Raw genomic sequence first — 15,980 nt, forward strand, 5'->3', positions numbered from 1 at the left:
GGGTGGGGGGTAGTAAACAAAGCTTAAGAGAGGAGCAACAGTCATTGGAGACCTCTGGTGTATAAATCAATCCATAAAGATAAAATTGAGGCTGAGATTTAGTCAAGATTGCCTTCCCTACAAGAGAGGCTGAAGTGAGGAATAATAACTAACACCCCCTGTTGATGGTCTCCTGTGAGCCCACTGCAGAGTATATTTGATGAAATCTCATTTAATCTTAACCTGGCAAATATGTAGTAGTATCCATTTTACAGATGAGGAATGGAAGGTTCAGGAAGGTTGGAACATCTCCAGGATCATACTGGCATTCATACTTAGGTCTGTCAGGCCGTGGACTCATGCTTGCTTTCTCACTGCTGGTTTTCTTGTACCTGGAGTACAGTGAATTGGAGAACAGCTCTCTGTCCTCTTTTTTTAAACTTCTCTTGATGCTTCCCTTGAAGTACAAAAAGCTGCCAACTAGACTCTCTCCTCTCTTTGTGTGTGTGTGTGTGTGTGTGGTCACAGTCACTCCTGGCAGAGTTCCCAAAACTCATGAACCATGACGGATGCCAAACATACACACCCTCAGGTTTTAGAACAGTCTCCTCCACGTGAGTAACTAAGCAGACACGTCAGCAAACATCAAGAATTTCTCCGTGAATGTTAAGAACATGCATTATCTGCTTCCATAGCTAATGACCAAAATCCATCCCACGTGCACATGGCATGTTGTGAGCCAGTCCTGCACCAAGGCTTCCATGTGCAGCGCTAGGCTCAGAGCTCTAGAGTTGGAGCATCCTCCCATTGAAAATGCTGATCAGATGACTCCTTGGCGATCAGAGAACTGGCGGATATAGCTCAAACAGAAAGCAGCTTTAGGAGATGGGTTTTTGAAGACTGTCTCATCCCTTTGTTAGGGCCTGAACACAGAAGGGGCAGTTTGGCCATTCTTGGGCTTGAGCCAGCTGTTGTCCTCCCTGGCTTTGCTGCAGGGGTCTTGTTCAGAGTTTGAGTTTACTTCTATTCTTAGGGACCAAAATGAAGCACAATAGACATTTTTCATCTGGGTCCTGGGAGGCCAGCAAAGCAGAGTGGAAAAGTTCACTTGGCCACCACTTATTTGTCTTGGGTCCACTGGAGTAGGTAAAAGGGGAGAGAGGCCTGTATCCAGCTATCTCCTTTAATGTCTCTTGGTCAGGGATGTGTGGATAACATCTGTATGAGGGCACACCAGGAAGATGGAATGGTCCCAGGCCTGGGGCTTGGGGCCAGGCTAGAGAAGAAAAGCTGAGTTATTATGGCCAAATCAAACAGGCTGAGGAGTCACGCAGTGTCTGCAGGGAAAAGGTGATATATGTGTACTCAATAGGAATGTGACAGCCCAGCATTCCTTCCTGGGAACTGCTGATCTCAAAGGGAACTTTGATTCAATCCCTGGGACAACCAGTCTCTACCCAGCCTCACCCAGAGGCCTTCCTGCCAGACACCCCCATAGGAGAGGTGTAGCTCCATTCTCCCTGCACTTTTCTTGTGGCTGCCTTCCTATTTATAGGAACAAGTGTGGTGAATTCAATGCATAATTAACAAGCAAAAAAACTTGCTCTAAGGGAACACTTACAACTTAAGTAGACACTTGTGTAAAAACAATGATTCATGCTTTGTTGGATTTCCAAAAATAGACATGATTCATTGAAAGATTTCTGGCCTTTAGTGTATTTTAAGCAATACATGACAGTCTCTGAATTAAGACAGCTATGTAGTTGCTGTCTACAAGAAAGAAACATCTTTTGCCTCAGCCATGGATTATAAATTCACTGCTACCACAAAGTCAGAAGATACAAACTTGGGAAAATATTTGCTACATGTTAAAAAAAAAAAAGTTAATTGCCTTAATATTATAAAGAGATCTTATAAGTCAATAAAAAAGACCAATAATCCAATAGAAAAATGGGCAAAGGAAGTTGACAGATCACAGAAGTTAATATAAATGGCTTTTAAATGTACAAAATATGCAATTTTATATATAAAAAAGAAACGTAAATTAAAACATTATTTTCACCTTTCATATTTCAGAGATCAAAAGGCTGATAAGGTACTGTGTTAACGAGGATGTAAGAAAATGGGCACTCATATATACTAATGGGAATACAAATTGGTACATCTTTGTAAGAAATTTGAGAAGATTAACCAAATTTGAGAATTGATATGTCAAATATGTCAAACCCTGTTACAGTTATCTATTACTATTTAACAAAATACCCCCAAACTTAGTAGCTTTCCCATTTACAATTATTTTGCTTGTGAAATTGAGGAAGGGCTAAGTTGGGTCTTCTCTGACCCATATGGTGTCATCCTAACTCTCCCAGGCCTGGGAAAGTACTGAGATACTGAGGGCCACAGGCATGTCATTTTATGTAGTAGAAAAACATGATTAATATGTGCATGTATTCATCTTCTCTATGGCCCCTGCTCCCCAACCACTGCCACTAAAGGAGATTCCAACTTTGCAGTAGCTTCTTCCCCTTCCTCCCCTCTAAGATTCTTTGGCCTTTTACAATAAAGAGATGACCTCCAGTCAAAGACCACACCTGTAGTTGAAAAAAAATGGAGTGTATCACTTGTTTTAGTGAGGGGAACACACAGGATGGGGAACCATGGAGCATCTTGATAAGAGGGCATTAGAAAGGACTTACAGGATTTAGGCTTGTGGTAATGATTTTGGAGAGAGTTAAAGAAGCAGGACTTTTCTCAGTGTTTCGTGCTGTTAGGAAGCAGAAGTAATTCTATGACTGGGTGCCTTATATCTTATCTAGAAAGAGGAATGACTAAAGCAAAGCTAAAGCTGCAATTGGTAAGGAAACAGCAGTTTTGTATATTATCCAGGACAGAAAGACATTTTATTATTTTTGTGACTTGAACAACATTCATGGTTTGTCTGTGTTTGGATATGATTACAGAACAGTCTTGTTTCGTCTTGATCCATCATGATTACAGATGGCCTTGTCTGGTGTTGATGTCATGTGAAATTGTTTCTGTGTAACAGGAGAACTCCAAGGCCCTGGCTATGAATGTCAGATCAACTCCTACAACACCAAGGTCTAGCTGATAGTTCCAGGCCAATGTCAGATGTTAGGGGCTGCCTTCTCTTTTTCAGACGAGAAGAAGAGGAAAGTAGAGAAGTGGGTGGGCAGGATTTCAGTTTTGGAGGAGTTAGGCAGAGAGTTTCTGCAGTGTGTGAAAAAGAAACAAAGGGATGGGACAAGGAGGGGTTAACAAGAATTGCTGTGGACATTGTGTCCACTTCACGGTTGTCAAAAAATATACCTTTAAAAAATATAAATTAAAATCTTGAACAGTGTTGAATTGGCTTTTGGTTCCTGGGTTGTGTTCCCTCCATTGTGATACTGCTCTGACATTAACCATGTGGATCAGAATCTTAAAAGGGCAGGTGTCCAAAGCCAAGAAGTTCTGAGCCATTGTCTTAGAGTCCAGAGCTCCAGCTCCAGCTGAAGCTGATGCCTGGGTCAGGATGGTGTTTGAAGAAGAATCAGAGCCAGGAGGGCGCCAATCAGAAGCCGGGCTCAGGTGCCTGCTGCCTCCATCCCCTAGAAGACCAAAGTATTCAGGGTTCCCCAGGCTCTCAGTGCCCCTAGAAAGTGGCACCCTTGACCCCCAGTCTGAGTTCTGGGTCCTGGTTATAACCACCAACAAGCCTTGTCAGCCAAGGAGGCCAAGATAGGGGGATATGGTCCCTGCCCCCAGGCATGCTGATTCTGTGGGAGAGTGAGGGCAGCCACAGCAATAACAGAGAGACTTGAGCACTGAAGGGATTCAGCAAAAGGCCCCCAGCCCCTTCCAGGGATGGAGCATTTCTCGGCAGAGCCAGTATTTATAGGATAGAGGTTTGGAGAGTGGCGGCAAGGAAGGCTGAGGACAGAGCAGTGAGGACTGCACAGTGGCAGATGAATTTAGATCATTCTTTGGAGCCTGGAGATCCCCAAAGGTGAACCACTTGAGAGCCAGACTCCATGGCTGGAGTAAACCCCATCCAGGCCACAGGGGATATGCATAATCCAGCACCTAAAGGACTCACTGAGGACAGTCGGAGTGAACACACAAGTTAGCAGAGCTCCACCCTGCCTTTCCCTCCGTCTCCATCCCCTTTTAGGTGGCTGGCCAGAAGGGCCCAGATTGTGTGGGGTAGTGCGAGAAATGAAAAGATAGGGGGCTAAAAGGGGGGGGGAGGAAAGAGCCCACAGTGGGAATCAAAGAACTGGAAGAGTTTTGGAAATAGAGGCTCTGGAGGGACAGTTGTTCAAGGGATGATGCATTAGCACCTGAACTCAGAGGGACAGGGATAGTGACGGGTCTGTTTACTTAGCCAAACTTGAAAGGAATGGGGTGGCCGTCTGGAGCTCTTGGGACCCCACCTGGGTTTCCCCACAGAAGGGGTGGTCTGGACCCGCGGGGCTCGGGCCCGCGCCCTACCGGCGGTGAGAACGCGCCTGGCGGAGGCAGGCGGCGAGCACCTCGGTCGCCCTTCCCCTACTTTCCCGCTTCTTCAGCCGGAGCAAGAGGCCTGTGCCCAGCGGGGGAACGAGTGTCCAACCCCCGGACTCAGGTCTACGCCGGCGAGCGGACACTACGAAGGGGGCGGGTGGCTCCCGGGGCAGCGCCGTAGCTCTGCGCCCCCGCCCCCGGGAGCCGGACGTGGCGCCTCCCCCCGCGGCGGCCGGAGCCTGGAGGTGGGGTCGGGAGCCCGAGGCCGGGGCTCTGATGTCACCGCGCGGCCGCGGGCGCCCAGGAGCGCGTCTCGAGCTGGAGCTCAGGTACGCGGTGAAGCCGGTGGCCAGACGGCCGGGGGTGGGAGGCGGAATCGCTCTTCCCCGGGGGCGGCAGGGTAAGCCCGGCGCCTAGGAGCGGGTGGGAGTGGCTGGGGCTCCGCGGAGCAGCCCGCGTGTCGATGGGTCTGGAGGGGACGGGCTCCGCGCGGAGTCTGGTCTGCGCGAGTCGGGTCGAGGCCCTGCGCGCCTGTCCCCTTCGCAGAGGGCTTGGGGGCGCAGAGCCGGCAGCGGCGGGAGCTGCTGGGGATTGTGCCGGGGGTGGGTGGGGGGCAAGCACGCAGTGGGGTCTTACCCTGCGACCCCCGGCTCCCGCCCTTCGACCGCGGAGCCACTGGGGCATCCGGGCCCCTCTCGTACACCGTCGCGCGGTCCCCTGAGCGCGTTCTAAACCCTCCCTTCCCCGACTGTGAAGCCAACAGGAAAGGCCGAGAAATGCGAAGGCCAGGGGCCATCCGCTCTCCCAGCGTCCCCGAGGCCCCACTGTCCTGCCGCATCGCGTGACTTTGTCGCCCCTTGTGGCCGCCAGGCCTGAGCCGCCTTCCTCTCTGGCGTGCCTCGACCCAGCTTGAAGCCCCAGGTATGTGGTCCGACCTAGACCTCGGCCTCCTCTCCCCAAGTGCGGCCGGGCATCCCGCGTTTCCTGCCCGCCGCACAGAGAGACTCTACGTGTGGGCGGGAGCGAGCGGATAGCAGATGCTTCGTGGGGTGCGCTGTGGGACTGACAGGCCGGGAGAATGGGGGACTGGAGGGGACTGGGAGAGCCATGGAACTTCCCCAAATGCCTGTCCTTCTAGACCTAGTCTGGCGTGCTAGGATTCAAGACGGCCCAGGACCTAGAAACTCAGTCTGGCAGGGAGACTGCCGCACAGGCAGCGCCCCACAGTGAGCCTAGCCCTGAGGAAGACCATCAGGGAGGGGTGGCCTAAACAGCCTCTCCACAAGAGAGGTCAGGTGTGAAGTGGCTTTACGAAAGATATGATTTAATTCCTGATCATTGTTGATCATGTGAGGTTGTCTGCCTTTCTGGTCACCTTACCTGGATCTGCTTTTGTTGGCTTTGTATGATTTTTACCCACTGGAAGCTGTTTTCATCGATTCCCCGAGAACCTCTAAGTAAAAACCTGAGTCCACCTGCTTGCCTGGTCCAACCCCTCTCCTGAGGTCCAGACACACATCTCAACTTCCCAACTGCTTGCCAGACTTGCCACAAACACTGCAAAGCCCACAGGCCCCAGACTGAGCACTGAATCCCTTGGCCGGTTGCCATCTCAGCTTCCTCATTCCTGACACCTCCACCTGCCCAGCCCCTAGCTCTAAACACTGAAGTCATCCATGTCTCCTTTTACTCGCTTGCTCTTTGATTCAGGTGATAAGTTTATCGCAGATGACCGCAATACCACATGACCCCCATCTGGTGGTTTTCTACCAGGGATTCCATGCTGCTCCCCTTGTTCTGACAGGGCTTGGCAAAAGGTTCTTTGAGCTCTAGCCTCTGGACAGTGCAGGCACTAGCTCTGAGCCCAGCCCACAGCTAACACTAATGCTGATGCTAGGGTTCCTGAGGTGTGGCCAGTCCCAGCCACAGGGCCTGGCTGGACTGCAAGAGGCTCCCTGCAGCCAGACAAGTGTGGAAACTCTTTGCTCTTTGGGCTGAGGCCCTAAAACACACTGAAGGAGCTGGACCCTTTTGGCATACCAGATTCAGCAAACGGCACAGTGTGAGCATCCTGCATGGGTATCACGTGCTTGGGTAACAAGTCCTTGAGACAAGTTAAGGTTGATAAGAAAATGTACGCACATTTTTATTATCCATTTGAGCTTTTTTTATTTGGTGAACTCAGAATCCTTAGTAACTCACAAATAAGATAGAATTTTCAAGGCTTTTTTTGAGGAGACATATTTGTATTTGAACAGTTACCCATGCCTATAGATGCAGTGAAAGTCAACATGGGCAGACATGCGTGGCATGAGCCTGGGGAAACAGTGCTCCCCAGCTGGGCTCAGAAGGATAGGAAGAGAAAGGGCTAGTGTCTGGGTGGCTAGGGAGAGTTACCTAGAGGAAGTGACTATCCTCCCAGGGGCTTTTTGTTTTTCTGAAGTCTAGAGAGTATAAACTACTTTGCAAAAGTGATCCCCACACCTGAGTGAGGCCCAACCTGCAGGGCTGGGCTTAGTGGGCACAAAGATGCCTCCAGGTGGGTGATGTCAATATGTTCTGGTACAAGGTCAGCTGAGAGCCCCTCCTGGGAATGTTGGAGGTACTGCTTTTCCCTTTCAGGAAACACCATATCATCCCATTACTAACCTGTCTACCTGCCCTAACCAGCAATCTGTAGCACCTGGGGTCTCAGGGAGTGGGGTAGAAGGTGATCCTGAGCTCCAGAGAGTGTCTAGGAGGCTCACATAAGTCTGTATTTCAGTTTCCACCCAGCCGTGGGCCACTGTCCTCTGCAGTCTGAACCATGCAGCTCGGGGAAGGCCAGCCCACTCCCCCTCCCCCTCAAAGTCCCTATAGCCAATGGGGAGCCCTCAGTTCCCAAGACTCAAAGCTGCTTTCACCCTTGACCCAGGCACACCGCCCAGCTCCTCCCCTTGCTTCCCCTCCTGGCACTGGGGAAGTATTGATTTTTGGCCATTCCTGTTACAAGCTGTGCTTGCCTGCTCTTTTGGTTCCTAATAACCTAAATAACCTGGTCAGTGTCCATGGGTGGCAACTGCCTCACACATTCTGTTCCCTTCCTCAAAAAGACTAATAGGGAGAGAAGAGTGGGTAGAAGCAAAGAAGCCCTCATCTTTCTCCACCAAAGCCACCCCCATCTACTCCCTGCCAGGCTGCTCCTTTCCTTGTCATTCAACAGATACTTAACATCGACTACATGCCAGGCACTGAGGTTACAGAGATGAGTAACTGCAGGGCCTGTCCTCAGGAAGCTCAGGGGTGGGAATGGGGAGAGGGAATCACAAGCAAGCCAACAATTACAATGCAGGGTGATGAGTGCTGTGATGAGGGAAGCTCAAGACACTGTAGGGATCCCAAAGGGTCAGGAGACCTCTAAGCTGAGCCCTGTAGGAACAGCAAGAGTGGCAGGATAAAGAGTGGGGGAGCCTTTCATTCCTAGACAAAAGGCAGAGCCTCCAAAGCAGGGGCCATAATATCCTGGAATCTGCCAGTATTTTGAAAGGCTGAGGGTGATTTTTTCCCACAGTGGAGTCTGGGCTTTGTTGGAGGCTCAGGCATCTGGGGGGTGGGGGTAAACTGGCTTTCAGCAAGGTTTGCTTCTAGGAAATTGATTCTGGCCACCGTAAGCTTGGAGGCAGGCCCAGATTCCAGGCAGGGCTCTGCCTCTTACCAGCTGTGTGCCTCTGAGCAAATCATTCCCCATTCAGAATCTCAGTGTTCTCATCTGTAAAATGCAGACAGCTGTTGTGAGGTTCAAGATAAATATTTATTCAAAGCACCTGGAACATAACTGTCCCAGAGGGAGGGAGGAAGGCTGTGAAGCTGCCCTTGCCACCTGACCTGGGTCTTTCCCCCTCCTTTCTCGTCTCCCCTGTGATCTCAGACCCGTTCTTGACCATTGTTTATCAGGGAAAGATCACATGGAGAAGCTAACAAAGCAGCCAGGAAGCAGCCAGGGTGGGACAGGGTTGGAGAGGGAAGGAGCATGGGTACATTCTCAGTGCTCCAAGAGGTGCCAGGGTAGAGGCCAGGGCTGCCGGCCAGAAGAGTCCTAGGGGAAATGGGCTAGTCGCTAGTTCCTTTCCCTGAGCTAAGGCCCTCAACCTTCAGAGTTGCTCCCGTCCCGTGCCGTCTCAGACTAGGGAGGTGGGGGATGCCAGTGCAAAGGGTCGTGTGACCAGGGAGGTGACGTGTGAGCATGTCCGTATTGGAGGGCCAGCAGGCTGTCCTAACCCTATCCCGGAGCACCTCACCCACCACGCCGCCGTCTATGATTTTCCAGGCCTCACGGAGCTGGCCAGCCTCCGCCCTCATCCGCGCAGCCATGAAAGCCCTGGGTCCTGGAGGCGACCGCGCCTCCCCGGCCTCGTCTACTCGCAGCCTGGACCTGCGGCGGCTGTCCGCGCGCGCCGACTCGGCCTACAGCTCTTTCTCCGCCGCCTCTGGCGGTCCTGAGCCGCGCACGCCGTCGCCGGGGACCCACCAACTTCCCTACCTGGACTGGGACTACGTGCGCGTGGTGTGGGGCGGCCCGGCCCCCGCCGCGCCCGCCGCCGGGCTTCGCACCTCCCCGCAGCCCCGGCCCGCGGCCGCCGCACGCAGTGGGCTTCGTCCCCCGGAGATCCAGGGGACCACGGGGCCGCTCAGCCGCCAGACCACCCCGCTGCTGTACGCGCTGGCAGCCGAGGCGGAGGCCGCGGCGCGAGCCGCCGAGCCGCCCAGCCCGCCCGCCTCGCGGGCCGCCTACCGCCAGCGGCTTCAGGGCGCTCAGCGGCGAGTGCTCCGGGAGACGTCCTTCCAGCGCAAGGAGCTCCGCATGAGTCTGCCCGCCCGCCTGCGGCCCGCGGCCCCCGCGCGGCCCTCCGCCGCGCACCCGCGCTCCGCCTCGCTCAGCCACCCGGGCGGGGAGATGGAGCCGGCGTGTCCTGGGGTTCCCGCGTCGGGAACCGCCGGCCTGGGACGCCTCGCCAACCAGCAGCGAAAGTGGTGCTTCTCAGAGCCGGGGAAGCTGGATCGCGTGGGTTGGGGCCGTGGGTTGGCGGGGGAATGCTCGGGGGAGGCCTGCTCCAGCCCTAGCCTTGCCAGGCCGGAGCCCTGGGAATGGCAGCAGCGGATGCTGGCGGAGTTCGAAGGTCACCAGATCCGATGGCTGCCTGCGTCCCAGCCCCAAAACATAGAGGACCCGAAGCACAGAGCATCCCTGAAGCTCGGCAGTGCCTACAGACCTAGAAGTAGGAGCCGGAGCGCTTCGGGCGAAGTCTTGTCCCCCAGGGGAAGTCCAGAAGGGGTCATACCCATTGCCCAGGTATGGAAGATAGGGGCTGCAAGCTTGGGGTGGGGGCATCTAGAAGATTGAAAACCTGATCAACGTTTCATCCAACTGCTTGCCTTTCCAGGCTGTTCCCCAAGGAGCAGAAACCCCCAGACCATTGTTTCACACCAAACTTTCCAGGTGAGAGACATGGACCACCCTGGGGACTGAAAGTTGAGGGGAGGCAGCTTTCATAGCTCTTGCTCAAGAAAGAAGAGGGCCTCCCACCCACGCTTAGTTTGAGCCTTCTGACTGTCTTGCAAACCACATCCCCTAATTCCACCCCCAACACACTACAGCCTCTCTGGTGCAGAACCAGAATCTTCCCTCCTGATCACTGTGGTCCGTGTGGGATCCCTGCCTCCAGGCTCCTGACTCAGAAGGAAGCCGCAGTGGTGTATCCTGCAGAGGGCCCTGAGAGCAGTCCCTCCGACTGTGAGCAGAGGGTCTCAGAGAACTGCATCGTGTCTGCCCGGCTCCCATCCCTTCCTGATGATGAAGTTTTCCTGGAAGAAGCCCCGCTGGTCAGAATGAGGTCACCTGCAGACTCCCATGCTCCCCTGAGGCTCCCAACCAGGTAAATTCCCTCAGGCTTTCAAGCAGAGTGAGCTAACCCCTTCCTACACACATCTACAAAATGCTGGAGGGGCAGGGAACTCTCTCCTGACTGAGGCTGGGAGCCAGGGTCATGGGGGTGGGTGGGCCTTGGAGGCCACCACTTATCTTTGGCCAGAGCTTTTTCTGATTCAATGTCTCTTCCACTTCCAGTGTCCATGCCTCTGACCAGCAGTACGGAGCTGGCTTGGGTCAAAGGGCTGACCAGGCTATAATCCCCCCAGAGCAGCCCCTCCATGAGCATCCAGAGACTGCAGGGGCAGATGACTGCTGGCAGGGGTTAAACAGTTCAGTGAGTGTCTCCAGGCCTACATGCTGTAGCCCCCCTGGGACTGCCAATGGTGACATCCCAACCTTTGACCCCACTGGACTGCTGACCACTGATCCCCCCACAGCTGCAGAGACTGACCCCCTCAAACCTCTCCCAGGTGATGCCCTGGGACCTCCAGGCAATGATACCCCAGAGCCTCCTGACCACACTGCCCTGGCTTGCACTGGCCAGCCTGGTTCCAGGTCAAAATGGCCCAGTCCACGACTTGAGGAGCTGGTTCAAGAGCTGGCCAGGTTGGATCCCTCTCTGAGTGACACTCTTACCTCCTATCCCAGCCCAGAGCCATCCCTGGGCTTGCTGGATGGGCTGATTCCTTTAGCCGAGGTCTGGGCTGCAATGAGGCCAGCCTGTGGGGAGGCTGCAGAGGAGGCTGCTGGTACTTCTGAGTCAGGGTGAGTGAGGGGCACCAGGGATTCAGGGGATTCTAAGCCCCTGCAGCCTGGGGCAGGACAACCCAAGGAGCTCTGGTTTTGTCCCCAGGTTCTATCTACTTAATTCCACCCAGTGCCTGCCAACATTTCAGGAGGAGACAAGGCCTGAAAACCTTACCACTCACGCTGTGCCTGACGAGCAATGTGACCAGGGTCTCCCGGAGCCAAGTAACTGCATCCAAGCCAAGAAAGTGAGTGTGGAGGGGGCTGTTGGAGGTTGGGCTGAGGAGTCAGGGGCGTGGCCCCAGACTTAAGTACCCACGCCCTCCCTGCAGGTGGAGCTGGCGGACCTCCTCCAAAAGATGCTAAGGGACCTTCAGGCAGAGCAGGAGCAACTGCAGGGAGAGGCCCAGGCTTGGGCCAGGCGTGGGGCTGCCCTGGAGGCCGCAGTCGGCCAGGCTTGTGCACCCCACGAGCTCGAGAGGTTCAGCCGGTTCATGGCCGACCTAGAGCGCGTGCTTGGCCTCCTGCTGCTGCTGGGCAGTCGCCTAGCTCGCGTGCACCGCGCCCTGGGCCGGGTGGGCGCAGACGGAGACCCTGACGAGCAGGTAACGGGTTCGGGCTGGGGGAAAGCAGGGCGGTGAGGGGCCTGCGCGCTTCGGCTGGAAGCATCCCGGGAGCGGCGGCACCCTTGCCCCGCTCACGGCGCCCTTGCCCCGCGGCTCCAGGCCTCTCTGCTGCAGCGATTGGGGCTCCTGCAGCGGCAGCAGGAAGATGCCAAAGAGCTGAAGCAGCACGTGGCGCGTCGCGAGCGGGCCCTGCGCGAGGTGCTGGCGCGCGCACTGCCCGCCGAGGAGCTCCGCGCCTATTGTGCCTTGTTGGCCGGCAAGACCGCTGTGCTGGCCCAGCAGCGCAGCCTGGATGAGCGGGTCCGCCTCCTTCAGGACCAACTGGACGCACTCAGGACAGACCTTGGCCGTTCGCCCCCGCCTCCCAGGCCGTCCTGGCCCCCAGGGACCCGTCCTCCGGATAAAGCGCCCTTCCCCCCTCCCCTCATCTAGTTACGGGGGTGGGGTGGGGGAGCACTGCCCCTGCCTCTCACCCACGTGATTCGGGTTGACGCTCGTTTATTCGTGGCTTTTCCCTTCGGGTGGGGAACACCTAGGTCCTGCCTTCCTTGGGTTCTTCTTCCAAGCGTTCTCATGTGGCCTTACCCAAGTCTTGTGGATTATTTGTTAATTAATTTAAGACTTTTAAAATCTGCAGTATTCCCGCATTTCGTGATGATAAAGAGGCTCGGTCAGGGTTGATTGGAGGGAGAGGAGACAAGTCAGAGGAGCACTTCAACTTCAGATGCAAAATGGCCATTTTTTCCCTCAATAAAAAATTGATGTGAGAAGTGTGTGTATCCCCTGGAGCCCGGCTTGGAGAAAGGATCTTGTTTGGAAACTACAGACACCTGCCTGACTAGAGCAGAAAAGAGATTTGTTGGAGGGCATCACTCAGGTCTGGGGATCCCTAGGAAGACTGAAGGAACAGGCTTGAAAATAGGGGCCAGGCAGATGCTGCCACGAGCAGTCCTTAACTGTTCTGGTGACTGCATTATTACCACAAAAGCCTGGGCCTGATTGGCTGAGGTCAGGTCTCTTTCTGGTTTTTACCCACTCACCCCCACCCTCACCTCAGTAGTATAGTGGAAGTGGGGGATTGCCTCTCTTCAAGACTCAAGGGATAGGGAACTTCCCCAAATGGAAAATGGGTTCAGGTGCTTTGCCTCCTAAAAATCCTGATGAATGTCAAGCACACTTGGACATTTGGGGACATTCATTCCAAGACCTTGAAAGAACTTTCTTCTTCCAATTCTGTTGGATAATTGGATAAATTGAATGTATTCACCTCTCTTTTGGAGTCCTCACTGGGTCAGCCAGGCTTGAGGAGGGCAGTTGGGAGGATGGGAGCTGAAGGTGAATCATGGGGGACCTGGAGACCTATGGGGGGTGGGGGGGAGTGGGCTGAGGTCCTGCAGAGGCAGCTTCACTTGTATTCTGGAGGTGCCAGTTTGGGGGTGGGCTAGGGTTGGGAGAGGGGAGTTAAGGGCTAGACTGGTATGAAACAGGACATACACTCCCCTCTGTGTCAGCCCTGTGTACACAGAATCAACATTAAGTTCTCAAATATACGTTGAAAGATTTGCCTTAGTATTTGTCGCTGCAAAGGCCAGGGACAAGAACGTTGTTCATGTAAATGTTCAGTGTATTTTTGGAAGCTGGGCACATTAATAGGCATGTGTATGTGTATTTAAAGCCAACGGACCTCAAAGTGAGAAATCGCTACTTCTGGGCTCATTTTCTGATGCATATTGTCACTGAGTGCAACTGGTTGGGAATTTTAAATGGTCGTATTCATACCAAAAGCATTAGTTATAACAGTCGCGCTATTGAGCACAGAACAATGCTCACATTGTGCCTTTTTATAAAAAACATATGGGGCTCCTGCTGAGGCGGTTACGGGGTTCTAACATTATGCTTTGCTTCTCTCCTTTGAACGCTGTGGGCGGAGCCTCCGCTCCAAGATCCTCTGCCTAGCGGGGCAGCTAGCTTCGAGAAGTATTCTGGATGGAATCTACTTATTTCTGCCTTTGGGCCTGTACAGTCCCGATTGCATTCTCCCATTGTGATATTCTTAGAAACACACTTCACGTCGTCCGTTAAGCCAGTGGAAATTGTGTATTTCAGACAAAACGCTCCCAACCCGGGATGGGCATGAGAAGCAGCGTCTGGCATTGTCAGGTTAAACTGCACTTTGGTTCTTTGCTGGGTTTTGTCGTGGGAAAATATAAGGCTTCTGTGCTTGTCTCTACCAGCTCGAGAGAGCCCACAAAAGTAGGGCCACAACTCCTGTGCCCGTCCTTCCATTTTGACTCCGCCTCCTTCCTGCCCCAGCTTATCTCCCTTCCATAGCCTGTTATTCCTTTGGAGGGCAAGAATGAGCCCAGCATAGGTGTTCGATGTTGGCACCACAGGCTAAGACTGGGGGTGGGGGGGTGCAGTACCAGAAGCCCGGTGAATTCCACCCTCCTGGACACTGCCAGCAGGGGGCACTGTTCTCCTTATGATGAAAGCTTTTAGTTACACTCTACCACCCACAGCCTCCCCAGCTACCAGGGCCCTCTGCCTTGTCCTGAGCAGTGTCCCTGTTGGGCCTGAAGACTGGGGCTAAGCCTTTGCTTCTGTTGAAAAGAAATTCTGGTCTGCCAGCTATGGGAAGGTTGGCTCCCTTTCCTTGCCATTAGGACGTCGTTGGAAAGTTGTTGGTTAATGAGGAGTGGGGAGGGGGAAGCTGGGGGTGTTGATCTCGAGGATCAGTATCAAAAAGAGCCTTAGTTCCCCACGGTGGAAAAGAGGGTTTCTGGGGCCTCTGTTGGGGTTTCTGTCGGCACTTCCCAAGCCGCCCGCCCGCCCCCGCCCCCGCCCCCGCCCCGCCTCCGCCCCGCCTCCGCCTGCTGGTCCCGCCCCCGGCCGCTGGTCCCGCCCGCTGGTGCCGCCCCTAGTCCGGCGGCCCGCACCACCCTGCGCGGGGGCTCAGCGCGCAGTTGTTGCTAGGCAACTGGCAGCTGCAGGGGCTGCTCTCGCGCTCGCCTCATCCCGCCCCCGCCGTTCCTCCTAATATGGATTTAATTAGTGTACTTTTAACCTTCTGACTGTAAATTGGAAAGGGAGTAGGGAAGCAATGTTCCGCTGTGCCCCAAACTGGCGCGCAGTCTGGCTGGAACAGCCTGCTCCGCACACCTTGTACCTCAGCGAGCGGCTGGCGTGAACCTCGGGAATCCTCACGGGAATAAACTACCTTGTTGTTCGGTCACGTGTAATTCAGAAACTTATGAGGACATTCAGGTCAAATGTGGTTGAGGACCGCAGAGAGAAGAGGTGAAAAGGGAATGTGGGGGGCGCAGGCAAATGCTGTAAAGCAATCCTCCCAACGACCCCGTAGCGTTACTGCAGCCTAGCTACAGTTTAGACTGACAGTCACGATAGGTGTTTACCTGTTGTCTTTGAAATTTAAGTCAGCACTAACTTCTCACTAGGAGGACTTTCTTCCCCTTCTGGAGGAGAGGTCCAGACAGCGCGCGCGCCTGCTCGCGCGCACTCTCTCTCTCTCTGTCACACACACACACACACACACACACACACACACACACACACACACACACACACACCTCCTCCTCCTACCCTCTCTCCTTCCCTCTCCCTCTCTCACTATCTCTTCCTTCTTTCCTCTTCCCTGCAGTAATATCTGAGGCCACCTTTGCTCCACAGGTTCAAGTCCAGGGGTGTGGCTGTTCTGGAAGGGTGACACCAGCCACAGAAATTCAAGGCAAAAAGCAATCTAGAGAACAACAGAGAGTCTATTTATTAAGCCATTTTGAAAGGTCAGTTTCTTCCAGGATAAGACAAAGAAAAGGGGGAGAATATGGGTCCTGGGAAGGCCCAGCTTTAAAACCATGTATGTGGAGGGGTGCTTTCAGTCCAGAAGGCTGAATGACTGCTTGTTTAGGACTGGAAGGTGGGAGTAGGGATGCTAGAGGAATGTGTATTAAGAAAGGCATTGTGAGATTTTAACTAAAGTGATATCACTTACAGAATATAGGATAATTTCCCCTTTGTGGGAATGCATTTTTCCTAGTAGAGTCAGTGTCGTTGTTTATATATACAAATACTAGCATGGTAAAAGAATGGTGATCATGTAGAGCAAAGCCACAAATCAGAGCTATTTGGTTTTGGAATACAGCCAGATATCCCTTTGGGGCCAAGTCGGTACTCCTGGTAATATTTCAGGATGGTATTGT

General features: G+C 53.8%; 1 protein-coding gene across 1 annotated transcript; it reads left to right on the forward strand.

The window, feature by feature from the left end:
• Window positions 1-4,776: 4,776 nt before the first annotated feature.
• On the forward strand, window positions 4,777-12,493 carry SHROOM1 (shroom family member 1). Its single transcript, XM_057748757.1, has 9 exons — window positions 4,777-4,811; window positions 5,239-5,403; window positions 8,789-9,811; window positions 9,903-9,958; window positions 10,185-10,394; window positions 10,586-11,155; window positions 11,244-11,385; window positions 11,470-11,742; window positions 11,863-12,493. Exons 3-9 carry the CDS (start codon window positions 8,831-8,833, stop codon window positions 12,193-12,195), a joined length of 2,565 nt encoding a protein of 854 aa, XP_057604740.1. The 5' UTR covers window positions 4,777-4,811; window positions 5,239-5,403; window positions 8,789-8,830; the 3' UTR covers window positions 12,196-12,493.
• The last annotated feature ends 3,487 nt before the right edge of the window (window positions 12,494-15,980 follow it).

The sequence above is a fragment of the Hippopotamus amphibius genome, chromosome 1 (genome assembly GCF_030028045.1).
Source record: "Hippopotamus amphibius kiboko isolate mHipAmp2 chromosome 1, mHipAmp2.hap2, whole genome shotgun sequence".
In the NCBI taxonomy this organism is placed as follows: Eukaryota; Metazoa; Chordata; class Mammalia; order Artiodactyla; family Hippopotamidae; genus Hippopotamus; species Hippopotamus amphibius.

Excerpts from the sequence above, each read along its gene's own strand:
- SHROOM1 (XM_057748757.1), top strand. The coding sequence starts at position 8,831 with ATGAAAGCCCTGGGTCCTGGAGGCGACCGCGCCTCCCCGGCCTCGTCT. Across the intron at positions 9,812-9,902 it reads GGGTCATACCCATTGCCCAG|GCTGTTCCCCAAGGAGCAGA; the intron begins GTATGGAAGATA and ends TTGCCTTTCCAG. Across the intron at positions 11,743-11,862 it reads ACGGAGACCCTGACGAGCAG|GCCTCTCTGCTGCAGCGATT; the intron begins GTAACGGGTTCG and ends CCGCGGCTCCAG.